At 52.8% G+C, this 15386-nt stretch overlaps 4 protein-coding genes across 4 annotated transcripts; 2 read left to right on the forward strand and 2 right to left on the reverse strand.

Annotated features, from left to right (window-relative positions):
- Positions 1 to 444: 444 nt before the first annotated feature.
- On the forward strand, positions 445 to 3306 carry NCLIV_065900 (conserved hypothetical protein; the record flags this gene model as incomplete). The annotated part of the gene is made up of 6 exons (XM_003886141.1): positions 445 to 633; positions 901 to 1069; positions 1237 to 1303; positions 1790 to 1863; positions 2572 to 2744; positions 3235 to 3306. 6 exons carry the CDS (start codon positions 445 to 447, stop codon positions 3304 to 3306), a joined length of 744 nt encoding a protein of 247 aa, XP_003886190.1.
- A 2058-nt stretch (positions 3307 to 5364) lies between these two features.
- Positions 5365 to 6294, reverse strand: NCLIV_065910 (conserved hypothetical protein; the record flags this gene model as incomplete). Its single annotated transcript, XM_003886142.1, has 1 exon — positions 5365 to 6294. One exon carries the CDS (start codon positions 6292 to 6294, stop codon positions 5365 to 5367), a length of 930 nt encoding a protein of 309 aa, XP_003886191.1.
- A 1554-nt stretch (positions 6295 to 7848) lies between these two features.
- Positions 7849 to 11153, forward strand: NCLIV_065920 (conserved hypothetical protein; the record flags this gene model as incomplete). The annotated part of the gene is made up of 6 exons (XM_003886143.1): positions 7849 to 8046; positions 8450 to 8576; positions 9048 to 9145; positions 9926 to 10047; positions 10667 to 10727; positions 11052 to 11153. The coding sequence occupies 6 exons, from the start codon at positions 7849 to 7851 to the stop codon at positions 11151 to 11153; spliced, it is 708 nt and encodes a 235-aa protein (XP_003886192.1).
- A 1507-nt stretch (positions 11154 to 12660) lies between these two features.
- Positions 12661 to 15330, reverse strand: NCLIV_065930 (conserved hypothetical protein; the record flags this gene model as incomplete). The annotated part of the gene is made up of 1 exon (XM_003886144.1): positions 12661 to 15330. One exon carries the CDS (start codon positions 15328 to 15330, stop codon positions 12661 to 12663), a length of 2670 nt encoding a protein of 889 aa, XP_003886193.1.
- Between the last annotated feature and the right edge of the window lie 56 nt (positions 15331 to 15386).

The raw sequence follows: 15386 nt of genomic DNA on the forward strand, positions 1-15386 counted from the left end.
AGACACATCTTTCCAGCAAACAGCAACTGTCCACGCGCGAAACTCAGAGTTTCTGCCGCTTTGTGTCTTTTGCGGATGCCTGACCTCGAGCATTTCCCGCGTTCGGGTAACCGGGGCGAGAGAAAGAGTGTGTCTCCCGTGCGAAAAGAACGAGTCAAAGCGCAAGCTTCAGAGAGAGAGGCTCAGAGCGCGTCTCGTCTGACGGGCCCGCATACAGAAAAAGTTAAACTCTGCCTCTCCGTTGCTTCCACGCTTCACAAGGCGTGTGTGTGAACTTTTGTTTTCGTCGGCGCTGGGGGGGCTGAACTAGTCGCCGCGTAGCGACGGTTTTTGCTTGACTCAAAACGCGACCCGCCTTGTCGAAAACGTTTGTCGCTCTCCTTCCTCCCTTCCTTGCTTCCCCTCGCTCTTCCCTTTTTCTTGTCTTTTTTCAAAATCTTCAACATGTACACTTCGTACGACGTCGAAGCGGGCGGATTGCCCGGGTCCTCCGAGATAGGAGCCAAGCTCGCACGGGAAATCCGATTCGCGTTCGTCCGAAAAGTTTACGGAATCATTTGTTCGCAACTTGCGCTCACCTTCGCCGTCGCCCTCCTCTTCTCCGTCCATGACGCCACGAAGCACTGGGTGCATGTAAGAAGAAAAAGGAGACTGCTGAAAAAAATCGATACCTCCGGCCCCTTGTGACTCGAAGATGCAGCTCTCCTTTTGCCCCCCGAGAGGCTCTGTCTCCTCTCTCGTGTTCCTCTCTCTCTCCTCTCCTCTTTCTTTCCTTCTCCCTTTTTTTGTCTCCTTCTTCCTCTCTCCGTCTCTCTTCCATCTCCCCTCTCCGTCGCTCCGCCTCACCTTTCGCTTTTCTTCCCTGCCTCTCTCCCTTGCCTTTTTTCGTGTTTTTCTCAGACAAACGGCGACATTCTCCTGCTCTTGGGAGGCCTGTCCGGGATCGGCGTCCTTCTCGCCATGATATGCAACCCCAGCATTACGCGTCGCTATCCACAAAATTACATTCTTCTCCTCTTCTTCACACTCTGTGAATCCATCTGCGTCGGCGCCGTGTGCTCCGTTTACGGTAAGCAAAACACAGCGACAGACTTCCAGACAAAGAGAGAAAAGGAGAGAAAGAGAGGGACAGAGAGAAGGAGGGAACACACATCGCAGCACACGAAGAGCGATGAGGTTGTGTGGGTCTGCCTGGAACGGAATGAAGCTTTTGCTTTTTCGTTTTCGCTTCTTCAGACCCGGTGATCGTTTTACAGGCTCTTCTCGCCACGACGATCATCGTTGGAGGTCTCACCCTGTTTGCGTAGGTTAAACGGCTTCCTCGCTGAAAAAAAGTTTGCTCCCCGCGCCGCCTTGTCCCGTTCTTCCCAATCTGCTCTTCCCAGCGACGATGCGTTTCTCCGCCTCTCCCACACCGTGGTTGTTTCTCTTTGCCGGAAACGCTGTCTCTAACCGTTCGGGGTTACAGTTTCTTGCGTGCATCTCCAGACGTCTAGTTTCTCGTATGTCTCTGGAGAGAGCTATCTGTGTTTCTTTCCGTCTTTTTGTCGCGGAAAGTGCTGTGGATAAAGATGGTGCACGACACAGACGAGACGGCGATTGAGCCCTCTCCACGTTTGCTACCCTGTTGCATGTACATACACACAATCACTCTCATACCGAGCCTGGAGATGTTTGCTTCCGACACGTGTGTGGCCCGTATCTCTGTTTTGTTTTACGGGACGTTAGCCACTCGCAAACAGCAGAGATGCGAACGAGAAGAGAGTTACCGCGCATGTGTGTGTTGCAGATTCCAAACGGACTACGACTTCACGTCCTGGCTAGGAGCGGCTTCGTTCCTCTTCTGGGGTGTCTTCGCTCTCGGTAAGGGGGAGAATGAGAAAAAACAAAAAGAACGTCGAGAATCTTCAAGAGGCGGCGCGTGCGGGGCGCGTTGTTGGGCCCCTTGCCTTGCTGCCTCAACTGACTCGTGTCATTCTCCGGTGACGAGCTCCTGTTTCGTGGTCTTCCAAACTGTCAAAAAGAGGAGATCGGCTGCACTCTCAGGTTTCTCACTTGATGCCGCGGAGGTTCACGTCTCCCGCTGTCGTTTCTTGTGGCCTAAATCTGCTTTAGAGGGTGCGTGCGGCACTGGCTGCTTGCGGAAGTGTCGATGTCTTTCTTTGTCTCGCCCGCGCGCCTCGGGTGTCCATTCTCTGTGCGTCTTGCATTTCGCTCGGCGTACAGTTTCCAAATCTTTCATCGGAGGATGTGCCGTTGACCGCGTCTCTGGGGCGGTTTTATTCCCTCTTCCGCGAGAGCTGTCTGACAAGAAAACCGCTCACCTTCAGCCAGCCGTGTCGCCGTTTTCCAGGGCTTTGGGAATCGCAAGACGAGGCGTACGTACAGCGGGGGGAGGTGATCTTGGCTGTCTCTCGGAGACGTTGCACCGACAAAAGTCCAGAGCCGAAGCACGGCAGTGCGAGGACGCAACCGCGATCTTCTCAAACGTCTTCTGGTCTCTGCTGACCCCTAAAACCCGTCCACGGGTCTCAGAAAAGTGTCTCGTGTTTCGTCTCTTGCCTGACACAGGCCTTCTTCGAGTGATCTTCTGGCGAGCCATGTGGTTCCAGATCTTCGCCTGCGTTCTCTTCGCCGGCGTGTACGGAGTCTACATCCTCATCGACACACATCTCCTCATCAAACGAGGACGCGTCGCACTCGACGAAGACGACTACATTCTCGCGGCCGTCTGCCTCTACGTGGTAAGCCGAGGTTCGACCGACCGAAAAGGTCTGAAAGCAGTTCCACCCCCAACTGAAAAATTCTCAAAAACACCTGAAGAAGCCTTAAAACACCTGCTCAGGACAGGCGGCGTCTGAGACGAGATCTCGCTTTTGAAGTGACATGTCAGATACGAGAAGATAGAAATAGGAGAGTTTCAAAAGAAGGGATGCAGCGAAAACAGTGTCTACTGTTTTCGTCTGCTGGCCCTGCGCGTTGCAGACGCTTTTCGTCTCTTTCTCGTGATGGAAATCTGCCACGGCTGGTTCAGCGACGGCGGGACGCGGAATCTGGAACTCTTTCTCTGCAGACTTGTGTGCGTGGTGACGTGGATAGATTCCCCTCTTTGAATACGCAAACAAGCTTCTTTTTTTCACAGCGCGGAAAAGAGCGCCTGTCCACCTCTCCACACAGCCCACTGCAGACGAAAAAGTGCACTCACCTTCTTTTGTGATGGATGCGAACGTGCAGGACATTGTCGGTCTTTTTCTGGAGCTGCTGCGGCTCATCGCCATCCTTGGCGGCTCGGAAGGAAGAGACTAAATTTGCGGCGTTTCCGCTGCCGCAAAAGGCGATTCGTAGGTTTACCCAACCACCTTTTTTTGGGGAGTATATTCGAGTTGGACCACGACGCTTTAATGTTATTAACTACAGACCAGGGGAACGCAGAACAGCGAATCTGTGTCAAAACCCACAGGCCACTTGTAAGAACGCCACGGAGACAGTCCCACAAGGTCAAGGACTAGAGCAGGAAACTCTACGCAGCGCATACCAAAATTCAACTGTTTAAATCCAACTGATGTCATCCAAAATTTACATATTTACATACATATATTTACAAGTGTACATGCATGTGTATGCCTTTTTTTTTGCGAGGTAGTGACACACACGCAGGCATCGGTGACCGGTGTTTTCGCTGGGTTGCCCACATTCGTATTCACCAAATTCAGTAGCAGGGAGGGACGCTGGAGTAGGCGTCGACGCGCCAAGAGAAGCGGAGAGGTGGACGAAAACATGAAAACAGAGACAATGCAGACGCATGCGCGGTGCAGGCACGCTCGCGACGCGTCAACCGTCATCTCGCATTTTGCATGCAACTCAATCTACTTCTCTGCATGCAGACCAAGTTCTGGGAAAACACGTGCAGGGCCTTCATGTACCCACACATATACATATATATATGTATATATATGTATACTATATATATGTATATATATATATATATATATACATATATATATATATATATGCGTTTGTGCACAGCTGTATATAGGTATGGGTATGTCTCTATGTCCATATTTAAATAAATATATGTATATATTTATGGGTCTCATGGTGGATGTAGGCGTATTCATTTGGGGAAGGAGACTGTCGTTCAGCAAAGGAGAGTTGAGAGGAGAGACGGAGCGGGGCGTATCCATTCTACTCCAAACGTGCACCTCTCCAGTGCTCCTGTGCGCCGATGCATCTTTCTGTGTAATTCCTTGGTTAAATATGTATATATATATATATATATATATGTAGTTCTATATATAGGTTCGAGACGAGCTTCCGAACGGAGTGTATGTCCACTGTGCGCATGCACTTGAGAGAGGCACGGGAGTGTGGTGAGGGGGAAGGCGATGGCGGCGAGGCGCGTTTCGCCGCGTTTTCTGCGGTCTTCGTCGATTCGCCATACATGATTTCGCCCTTTCTTTGTGCTTCTCTTTCACGTGTATGTCTCGGCAAAGGCCCTGGAAAAACAGATTCGCGAGTGAGCAGCGTGTGCGCCCCATGGGGTACAGCGTGAGGTGTACATACACCCGAAGGCCCCCGCCCGTTTTTCAGTCTTTTTGACGTCTAGTCTGTACAAACCACGCAGAGATTTTTCCACACAGGAAACACCACTGTTCGCATTCGTGCCGAAAGTGAAAGGTTGGAAAACTGTGATTTCTCCCGATATTCATGGCGTGCTTTCCAGTTGCATGCTGTCGGCGACTAATTCGGCCGCCACAAAAAGGCAAAGTGACAACGCGAAAACGAAAACGAGGTCCTCTGCGGACCGTCTGTCTCTCTTCCGCAGCAGCCTCGACCCACTTCCTCTCTCTCTATCTCTCTCGGCGAGAGATTCCTGCCTGTAGAGAACGCTCGAATCCCCTGCCAAGCTAGAGGGAGACTGATGCAGCAACTGTGTACCTACTGTGGGTTTGAAAATGAATGGTTTTCGCAATTTCGAAGAGGCTCCGGCGTCTCCAGGAGGTGCATTCTTTAAGCAATGGACGCAAATCGTCTTTACAAGCGTTTAGGAATTCACACAGAAACACACCGTTTGTCGCCGCACGTCCAGGCTACCGGCCTGCCGTGCTTCGGTGGACATACACCTGAACACCTGCACACGACTCTAAATATGGATGTGTACCTGAACCTGCTGTGTGCGTCGGTGGACACGGGCATGCAGCAAGGAAGGGAGACTGACGCAAGTCGGGAAATACACGACACTCGGCCTCGAAGATGCAGCAGAAACACTCCTGTCGCATATCGCCTGCCTCTCTTTCCCTCACTCGGCCCTCTCTGCCTTGTCTCTCTCCTCTGTCGTTTTTATTCCCTTTCATGACTGTTTTTTCACGCGTCGTTTCCTCTGAGAGGAATCGACGCCAGGATCCGCCACCTTCCAGCTTCGGAACATTTTCCGAGGGGAGTTTGGACAACCTCGACCGACTCCACCGAGACGAAGGTTCCTCTGATCGTTTTCCCGAAGCGTTCTCGTGCCTGCTCGAATTGCGTCAGGAACGCAGGAGCGGCCTGCGCACCCTTTGCGGCGGAAACGCACATAGTCGAAGACGGATCCTCGGCGTGTTTAATCTCCTCTGTGTCGTTCAAGATCCTCGCGAGGAAGCGGCGCTTCTCCAGAGACAGCTGCGCTGTCTCCGCATACACCAGGCTGACGTGGGGCATGTACGCGTCGTTGTCGCCGCGGTAGGGCACGTCGAAGGCGTCGTAGAGCGCAGCACGCAGCTTCGCATGAAGAGCGAAAAGTTCTTCTGGAGCGTCTTCGAGGAGTCTCTCCGCTGGCTGTTCCGTCTCCGCACTCGCAGAAAGTGGATTGGCGGGAGAGGGCCCCGGAGAAGGCTCACCAGGCTTCCGGATCCGAGCATAGATGCACTGGAAAGGCAGATCGCCGCTCGTCACTTCTGCGACGCGAACGAAGAACGGTTTCCACGTCTTGCGTTCTTCGGTGGTAGTTTTATCTTGGCCTTCTCTCTCGTGGCCGACCGCTTTCTTGATGATCGCAGTAATTTGATCCAGACACAGGTGCTTCAAGCCGCCACCGAGCAGCGTGATGTGCGGGATGAAGTTCGGGGTGTCTAGACACTCCGACAAGTCGGCCACGGCGCGTGCCGGGAAAAAGGGAGCAGAAGAGGAAGCGGAAGGCGGCGAGGGAGAGAAGGGAGAAGACGGCAGAGGCGCCGCAGGATGGAGGCGAACTGTCAGCCAGAGAGAAAGCGTTTCGGCAGCGGGGGGGGGCGAGGAGGTCTGCGTCGATTCCTCCATTCTTGTCTGCAAAACTGCGGGAAGAGAGAGAGGGAGAGAGAAGAAAGACTCCAGGGTTGCGAGGGGGGAGGAGACAGCGAGGTCGCGCCGCACAGCACCGTGTAGCTGGGAAGTGAAGTCGCTCCCCGCGAACGGTTCTCGGTGTGGGAAGCAGAGAAAGAAGGTAAGGAAGAAATGTCGAGAAGAAGAAACGCGTCGAAGCCCACGAGAAAAGGGGAAAAGAAAGATGTGAAACACGCGACACGAAGCAGCGGGTGTGCGGACCGAGAAAAGGAGCGAGTGGGAGAAAAGGAAAGACGCTGCTTTCTCGCTGAAGAGAAGTTGAGACTGTCTGTTCTCTTGGGAAATAGGAAGAGGGCGTTTCAAAAATACAGACACTGGCGCAAAAGAGCCTTTTGTCGACTCTCAATGTCGCTTGCAAGCGATTTGTTCCGCATGCCCACGTGGTCTGAAAAGGCACAACTTGTTGGTTTTTTGGCAGCCTCTGCGCTGACTCGAGAAGCCATCGAAAAACAAAGAGAAAAGATGAAAATAAAAGAACTGATCAGCCAAGACACGCGGAAATGCAACCGCTATCCTGGTCGACCGCCGCGCTAGCCGGGGCCGCTATGCGAGGAGCCTGTATGCATGCACTGCTGGATTCAAACAAGTCTTTTTCTTGACTCGCCCCAAAAGCAAGTTTATGTGACTCTCTCTCTTTATTTTCTGTCTCTGTCCGTTTCCCTCTCTGTGCCTTTGTCTTTCTGTGTCTCGTTCTGTGTCTGTGTGTTTCCTCTTCCTTTTATATGTAAACGGAGCCCTACGACGCACACGTGGTGTTTTTCCTCTGTCTGCTCTCACGTGCAAGAAACGCGTTTTTAGGCAGACCAACCGATTTCACTTTCACTATCCTGTTGGGTCTCTCCCGAAACACATGCAAAACACAGAGAGACGAAACGGCAAGCTCCATAATAGTTGACCCGCCCTCGACATCCCCTCTCTCCAGGTGTACATACACCTCGTGAACCTGCACCCGCAACTTTTCCTGTCAATACATAGCAGCTGTGTGATCTCTTCTGAAGCGCAGGCGTCCAGAAAGCTCTGGAGATTTTGAGTGTTTTTGAGTTTGTCCCCGCCATTTTCTTTTCCCCACTGTTCTTTGTCTCTCGCCCAGTTGCGACATGTTGGTGAAAACTCTCAGCATTGCCTCTCCCTCGCGAGTCATGCGAGAGTGAACAGCGAACCGGTTCCCTGTTCTTCTCCTCATGGCGAGAGAAGAAGAGGAAAGAGAAGAATTAAAAGAAAACACAGAGGAGAGAAAAGAGAGCAGCAGAGAGCCGTCTCTTTTTGCGGTTTGCTCTCGGGGTCGGAGCCTGATTCACACAAACGGTGCATGCGAAGGACAATCGACAGCTGTGCGTGGCTGCTTGAAAAGTTCTCATCAAGACACAAGCACACCTCGTGTGGTGCCCTGAGCAATCTTTGAGGGCCGCTGACCAGCTCCTCATCTTTCTCTTGCTCCCACGAAAAAGAAAACGGCCTTCTCTGTCGTTTTGTCTTCTTTTTCTTTTCGCCATGGCGCCATTTCCGCGTGGCATTGTGAAGCCTCGGAGCGACAAAGTGAGAGCCGTCCTGAACATTTCTGTGGAGAGGAAACAGCCGAATCCTCTGCGCGCCCCTCGCAAGACGCTCCTCGATCCGCCTCCCTGTGTCGCACCTCTCGAGAAAGGAAACCCTAAACTCGATCGACAATTCGATACGTTGAACAGAAGTGTAAGTGGGGAAAACGGCAACAGAGCTCGTCCTCTCCTTACGCGTGTCTCTCGCGCTGTGCCCGTTTCTAGAAGTCGTTTTTTCTTCCTCTAACCCTTGCGAGGCGTCATGAAGCGTAGGATTCTGCGGTACATTCTTCAACTTGGCGTGATGCGCTGATGCCATGGCACTTGCGAACTGGTGATGACGGAAACGGGAGTTTCCCCAAAACTTCTTTTCGGTCTGGTCTTTCTTACAGACTCCAGCGTTTTCTCTCTCTTCTCGCCCTCTGCTTCTCGCCGTGGTCTCTCCCACCTTTCGCTTCCTCATCTTTCTCATCCATGTCTTGGGCTCTCTCTGCGTCGATCATGTTCTCTCTTTCTCGTCTTTCTCTTTTTCTCTGGCGCGTTTTCGTGTTTTGTAGATCACAGGGTTTCGAAAATACAAGGCGCCACAGGCAGCGGCCCCGCGCGTGATCCGAGACAGAGACGAAACAAACTTTCACGAGATGCTCGGCAAATTCCGCTTCGACCTTCAAGGATCGTTCAGAGGTCGGTGAACAGAAGCCGTCGATTTTTCTCCTTTGCGGTGTATGTACACCAGGGACACGACGACACTGGTCTCCGTTCTTCTCGTCGCTCCTTCGCTTCGGACACCCTTTGCTTTTTGTGGGTGCCGGCAGCCCGTGTGGGCCTTCTTGTCGAATCGCGCTGAAACGCAGGTGTTTCTTTCCTCTTTTTCTCAGGGCTCCTGTGGCGGAACATGAGCTGTTCTTCGCTTCGTCTATCTCTCGCATATTCCCTGTTTCCCTCGCTGTTTTGACGTTCTCTCTTTTTCTCGTTCTCTCACGCAGAACCGCTTCCTCTTCTTCTCCGAGCGCTCCCGTCTGGGGGCCTTATACAGCCGCGGCGCGTTGCTTGGGAGTCTCCGGTCCAGCTGTGTGGCTCTACGTGTTCCTTCGCCTCGACGCTTTCATTTAAAATCCGCTTTGTTCTGTCTCTCCCCTCTTGGTTTTCCTCCAGAGAATGGGGATGCTCTGCGTGACAGTCTCCTCCAGGTGGGGCGAGATCTCTTCCTCGTCGGATGGGTGAAGTGCAGAAGTCGCTTCGCGACTGGCCATGTAAGTTTTGACGTTCTCATTCTCCTTTTCCTCTCTTCGTATTCTCTTATTCCTCTCCTCGTTCGGCTTTTCCTTCTCTTCCTCATTCTTCGTCTCTGCGTTTGCCTTTTCACGTTCTCTTCCTCATTCCCCTTCTCCCCCGTCCGATATTCTCTCCCTTCCCCTTCCGATATTCTCTACCTTCCCCTTCGGATTCTCGTTCTCCTCTTTTCTGTCTCTCTCTTGGTTTTGTGGTCGAGTGTCTCTCGTTTGGCAAGTCTCCGTTTGTCGGACCCTACTTTTTCCCTTTGCAAACTGCAAGTTTCCGGGGCAAGCCGAAACACTTCGAGTCGTCTGTCGTCAGATGGATCTGCTGTTTCTCCCTCTCGATGACTGAAAGTTTTAAACTGTTGCGTGTTCGTCGCATTTGTGATGCTTCCACGCGTACAGTCCCCTCTCTTTTCTGAATCTAAGAGGAAATCCCATTCTCTCTCAGACACATCTACCCACGCTTATTCATCTATAAACCCTACGCACTCCAGTTCATACGCAACCATCTACTGTCATCAGTACCCCTTATTCGTCTTTTCAAATATCGCTGTACTTATCTACATAAATATATATGTATCTATATGCTTTTTCGGACATATTTATGCCTGTAGAGAGAGACAGCTCTGTGGAGGTAAGGCAGGCAATGCATAAGTGCGGGCACACACATGCGTGCTTTCGTAGTTTTGATGGGATGTTTCTCTGCTCCATGGCAACCGTTCGCTTTCCAATTGCCCGTTTTGTTTCTTTCAGATTCAAGGTGACGTATACGCCCTTTCGTACATGCGCCGATACCTCGAAAAACACGTCGACGAAAATGTCTCTTCTGTTCGCTTCTACGAGGAGAATTTCGGCATGCCTCTCCTTGAATACGAGTGAGCCTTGGTTTCGGCCATCTTCTCTTCTTGTTTTTAATCTCGTCTGTGTCCTTGCTGTCTTGCCTCTCGTTTTCTGTGCTTCGTTTTATTGCAGTTCATGCTCTGTCTCACTGCGTCTTTCGATTTATCACCCCAGGCGACTACGGACAAGACAGCTGTGTGCTCCTCACATAACTGGAGGCGCGCCAGGTTCCCGGGCGCTGTAGTATCTTGCTGATTCGATTCCTTCGTGGATTGTATCGAGGTGGTATCAAGCTAAATGCAGCCTTTTTCCCTTTTGGCCTTTTCCTTGTGTCTTTCCTTCTCGCGTCGTCTGTCGCTGTCTAGACAAACCTTGGGCGTGTCTTGCGCGATGTCTGTGTTTTTCTTGCATCCGCTCGGATGCTCCTGTCTTTGTCGAGTGTCTTCTCTCCATTTGTTCACATCTCTCTCTTAGCGGTGACTTCATACTCCAGGCCCCGTGTCAAGTCCGATCTTTCCCGGTGTTTGTATCTCCGCCAGAAACATTTCTTTTTCCAGAAAAATATCTGCATGCAACGCCTTGAACTCGCGCATGCATGGAGTTTCCTTTGCTCGCCGCATGTCCGTTTCCGTGCCCGTGTCTCTTTGCGTTCAGGCGCATGAGCGCTGTCAATGACTTCCGCGCGCCCGGAAAGAAACAGCAACACGCGCTTAGGGTACGCGACGCACAATTCAGGAGTCTCACACTTCCGTTTTGCACCTACCTTTCCCTCTTGTTCTCGTCGTTCCTCTCCCGCTGCCTCGTGCCTTTCTTTTTTAGCCGGCTTCTGTCTCGAGGCATCTGTCGTTCGTTCTCTGTCGTCCATTCTCTCTCGCTCATTCTTCCTCGCCTCTCATTGTCATCTCCGCCTCCGTTTCTCCCTCTGGTCCCGTCGGCTCCCGGGGGTGGGTTGTCTGTTTCGATCCTCAGCGCACTCTCGCGTTTCCTCTCATGTTTTCCCTTCTTTCTGCTTTGCGTTTTGGCTTTTTCTCTCCGCCAGGCTGCAGAGAAGAACAAAGCGAAGAAGCTAGAGCAAGAAAGTCTTCGCCACTCTCAGGAATTGGAGCGCTACTACGAAGAAAACTGCATCCGAAATTACTAAAAATCGAAAGCGAAAAACGCACACAAGAACAGTGTACATAAGCGTCTCGGTCTCCCTGTGTATGCATTCTATGCATGTATCTAGTTTAATGTGGATGCATATACGTCTATGCACTCTGGAATTCCAGATCAGATTTGTTTCTTTTTTTCCGCTGAAATCTTCCAGAAAAAATCGGTTTTTCCCGGTTTTTAGGTGGTTTTTGGTTGCGCGTTTGCGCGACGTCTCTCTGCAAGTTTCCTTACCGTTTCCGTCATCTTCGCGTCTCTCACTGTTCACTGTTTCTGTCCGCTATTTTTAAAGCTTCTCGAAAGTTACTTCCTCGTCATCTGTCCCATCTCTGCGTTGTCTTCCGACCCGTGACAAATCCCCTTTTCCTCTCGCTAGCTGCACTCGACTCCGACGTTCATAATCCGTCAGCCCCTCCGCGTTGGGGCCTTTGTACCGAACTCAATTGCATGCAGTTTACGTCTAGGCTGTGCAGTGCATGCAGTTCGAGTGCATGCTTTGAAGAAACAGTTGGCAACGCGCCTTCCTTTCTCGCCTCAAGCGACAAGACACACACAGCGAGGGAGTGAAAAGAGCGAAGGGGAGTCTTATGCTTGCGGTACCGCCGAATGCGCGTTTTTGGTTTGCTTCACCGAGAAAGAGAAGAAGCCTGGGCATGCGGAAGACGCGGCAGTTTTGGTGATGTGCCGAGACGCTCCGGAGCGCAATTCGCAAGAGCGAGTCGCCTGTGGGCCCCTTTAACAGCGCGACAGGAGACACGAACGCATGCAGCCAGGCAGTTTTTCTTTTCTTTGAAACGATTACGCACGCTGCATCGACTCCCCGCTGCGAGAACGCGGCCCGCAGAACAAAAGGGAACTTGCACGAAGCGACTCTCGCGTCTTGTCGAAACCAAGGGAAAACCTTCAAAAATGCGATATCTGTTGAGCTGGAAAGCGTAGCGCGGAACGGCGCTTTCACTGAGATACCCTTTTGCCCTTCTAAAACGAACCTGCCGGAGCCTTCAAAACCGGAATCACAAACCCATTCTCTCAATCGCGAGTTCGCCTTGGGATTCGCAGGTGCCCGAGAGACGGATCACGCGCGCAGCGGCAGCTGCAGAAAATCTTCTGGTTTTTTTTGGGGTAGCACCGCTGCGACTCTTCCTTTTCCTCTACTAGCCAACAGGGTCTGGGCGGTGCTCCTCAGGGGACAAGACAGCACCACAAGGTGGACAGCAAGGAAGAGGCGCGGTACCTCGAACCGGTTGAAACGGAGAACGAAACAGCGAGACTTGTCCACGTGACTGTTTCGCCACGAGAGAGAGAGACGCACACTGCACGAATCGCTTCACAGAGTTTGGAAGCAGAGACGGCAAGGGGGTACAAAGCGACGATTTTCACCGCACGCGTGTAAAAACCAACAATGAGGCCCACGGCTCCTTCTCTTTCCGCCAAAAGGGGTTCGTTCGCGTCGAGAGGCGTCACCAGTCTCGCGTTTCTGGGGGCCGGAGACCGCGCACTCACGGTGAACTGTCGATGGCGTTGAGGAGAAATTTGAGGAAAGAAGCATCGAGAAGCTCTTCCATCCGATAGCCTTCCTCTGGTAACTCTTGCCCCGCTTCCACTTCTCTCGCGTCCTCCCCGCTTTGCCTCCGCGACTGGCAGCTGCCTGCTCGGTGTGGTGTCTGTACACCTCGCGCGGCTGGCCGGGCGGCGACGTAGGCCTGTGCAACTTTGAGCAACTCCGTTTTCGCTTCTATTTGCAGACCTCGCGGCGCAAACTGCGCGACGAAAAGGATCCCGAGCAACGTGTCTGCGTCCTCGTGGATGTCCTCTTCTTCGCCAAGCAGGACCAGTTTCTCGAGCACGCTTTCGCCTTTCCACGTCCGCAACATGAGGTGTATGTACACCTCAAGTTGTCGCCGCAGAGGCATCGCGCCTTCGCGCTCCCGCCTCCGCACGTACCGCTCGATATCCCGATGTTTGTCTTGTCTTTCCCACGCGTTTTCGGTCTTTCTCTCGCTCGCGTCGCCCAGCGGGAAAACTTCCGTTTCCCCCGACAAACCCCCGGTTGAGCAGTCTATCGCAGTTCCACTTTCCCTCGTCTCTATCTCGTCGCCTGATTGGTCACGTTCCAGCGCAGGCTGGCGACTCGCAGCCTCGGAGGCGATTCGCAAAAGGAGAAGGAGGCAGGCGCGCAGAAGCGGCGTTTGCTGCGCAGAACTCAGAAGCGTTTTCCCGCAAATCTGCAGCGCATACGAAAGCAGACTGGGCAGCGTTTGCACAGCACTTGTCGTCTCCAAGGCGTCTTCGCCGCCTTCTCTCTGTGCGCCGGCCGTCGCGTGAAGAAGCACGACACTAGCGTCCAGAAGTAGGAGCAAATCCCCAAGCCCTCCAGCGTGCTCGGGCTCCTCGGGATTGTCATCTTCTTCTTCATCTTCTGTTCGAGCGTTTTGCGTGCTTAGACCACATCCAAAAAGTTCATGCGAGAGGGTAGAATGCTCGGAGTCCGTGGCCCTCTGGGCGACTCGCTGCAGGAGGGAGGCGAGACGCGACGGTGGCAGGAGATGCGGAGATGCGAAATACTCTCCGCATTTCTGGAGCAGCAAAACGACCAGGCTGTCCCCTCCAGAGTCGTCTGCCAGCGGCAAAGAGGAAGACGCCGGCAAGGAAAGAAACGTCGGCGTGCTAACAGCGAGCAGAAAGGCCGCCGGAGAAGGAAACAGAAGCTGCAGTGACGCTGGAGACGCACGAGTCAGAGACGAACGCGACTGAGGAATGGAAAACGAAGAGCGAGGAGAGGAGGAAAACGGATAGGCGAGCAGAAAGGTGAAGAGCTGAGAAAGAAATGCAGCGACAGCGCCGACAAGTTCAGGACAAAGCGTGTGACGAAGAATAAAAAGGCATTTTGAGATGACTGCTTCTGCGGCAGAGTCGTCGTCTGTTTCCCTCTCCTCCGGGGTTTCTTTCGTCTGACTGCCACTCTCCACAGGCCAAGAGGAAGAAGAGGAAGATGAAGAAGAGGACGAGGAAGAAGAGGAAGATGAAGAAGAGGAACAGTGGAGAGGAGACAGGGACGAAGACTGGAGAGACGGTGGCCGCGTCGAAGCTGCGCGGTCTCCTGAATCTTTTTCGGCCAACGAAAGAAGCCAGAACAGCACGTGGCCTGGGAGTTGCGAGAAGTTGAAGAAGACTGCAGTCAGTGCCCGCAAGGCCTCTTTCAGAATTCGTGTGTCTTCCGCGAGAATGAGAAAATGGACGAGACACTCACAGACTTGTCGGCAGAAAGGCGGCGAGGCCGTTGCCAGGTTTGACTCTCTTTGTTCTCGGATCTCTTCCTGCAGACGTTGCTCGAAGAGGCGCTGCGAGAGGAGGTTGCCGAAAATCCCCAGGAGAATTTCGCCCAGCCGATTGACGGACACCCCAGTCGCTTCACGCTCCGCAGCCGAAGAAAAATCGGAAGAAACGACAGAGGAAGCAACGGGCGTCTGAGCCTCGCAGTGCAGCTGCGAAAGAAGGCTGCGAAGAACAAGGAGAAGGAGCGAAGGACAGTCATGGGAAAACAGAAACGCGGCATGCGCAGGGTCCGCTGCGCTGTCCCAGAGAAAACACAGTTCGGCTTCGAGCGCATTACCGAGTGCTTCATTTGCTTCGCGTTCTCGCCAAGATGCGCGATCAGCAGAGCAGACGCCATCCCGACTGTCCCTCTCCGAGTTTGAGGGATCGTCTTGTGCGTCAATCTGTCTCGCCCTCGGTTCGTGTCCTTGCCGGCGCTCCGAGTCACTCTTTGGTTTCCTCTCTCCTTCTTTATGGGATGCCTTCCTCTCCAGGTGAATCGCCTCATCATGGGTCATATTCGACCGAGTCGGTGTGTCAGCCGAGGACGCGATCGAGACCTTGGGAAGAAGAAGGAGTTTGCGCAGAATAGAAAGAAGGCGTTGTTTCTCCTCAATAGACAACTCGTCTTCATCTGCTGTTTCTGTTCCGTCTTCTTCTTCTGGTTGTTCTGTCACTTCTTCTCCGTTCCGGTCGCGTTCTTCTTGTGTGGATTTCAACGTTTCCGTGTGAAGAGAAGGCGCTCCTTCGGCGTTCTCGATCGCCGGTTGCGTTGCTGCCGGTGCTTCTGCCTCCTCCCTGTTGCGAGGGAGACAAACGCGCAGATGTGGCGAGTCTCCACTGTGTTGTGTCATTTTTCTAGTTTTATAAGGGAAACAAACGCACGAGAAACGCACCCACAAGCAGGCCT

The sequence above is a fragment of the Neospora caninum genome, chromosome XII, assembly GCF_000208865.1.
Source record: "Neospora caninum Liverpool complete genome, chromosome XII".
In the NCBI taxonomy this organism is placed as follows: domain Eukaryota; phylum Apicomplexa; class Conoidasida; order Eucoccidiorida; family Sarcocystidae; genus Neospora; species Neospora caninum.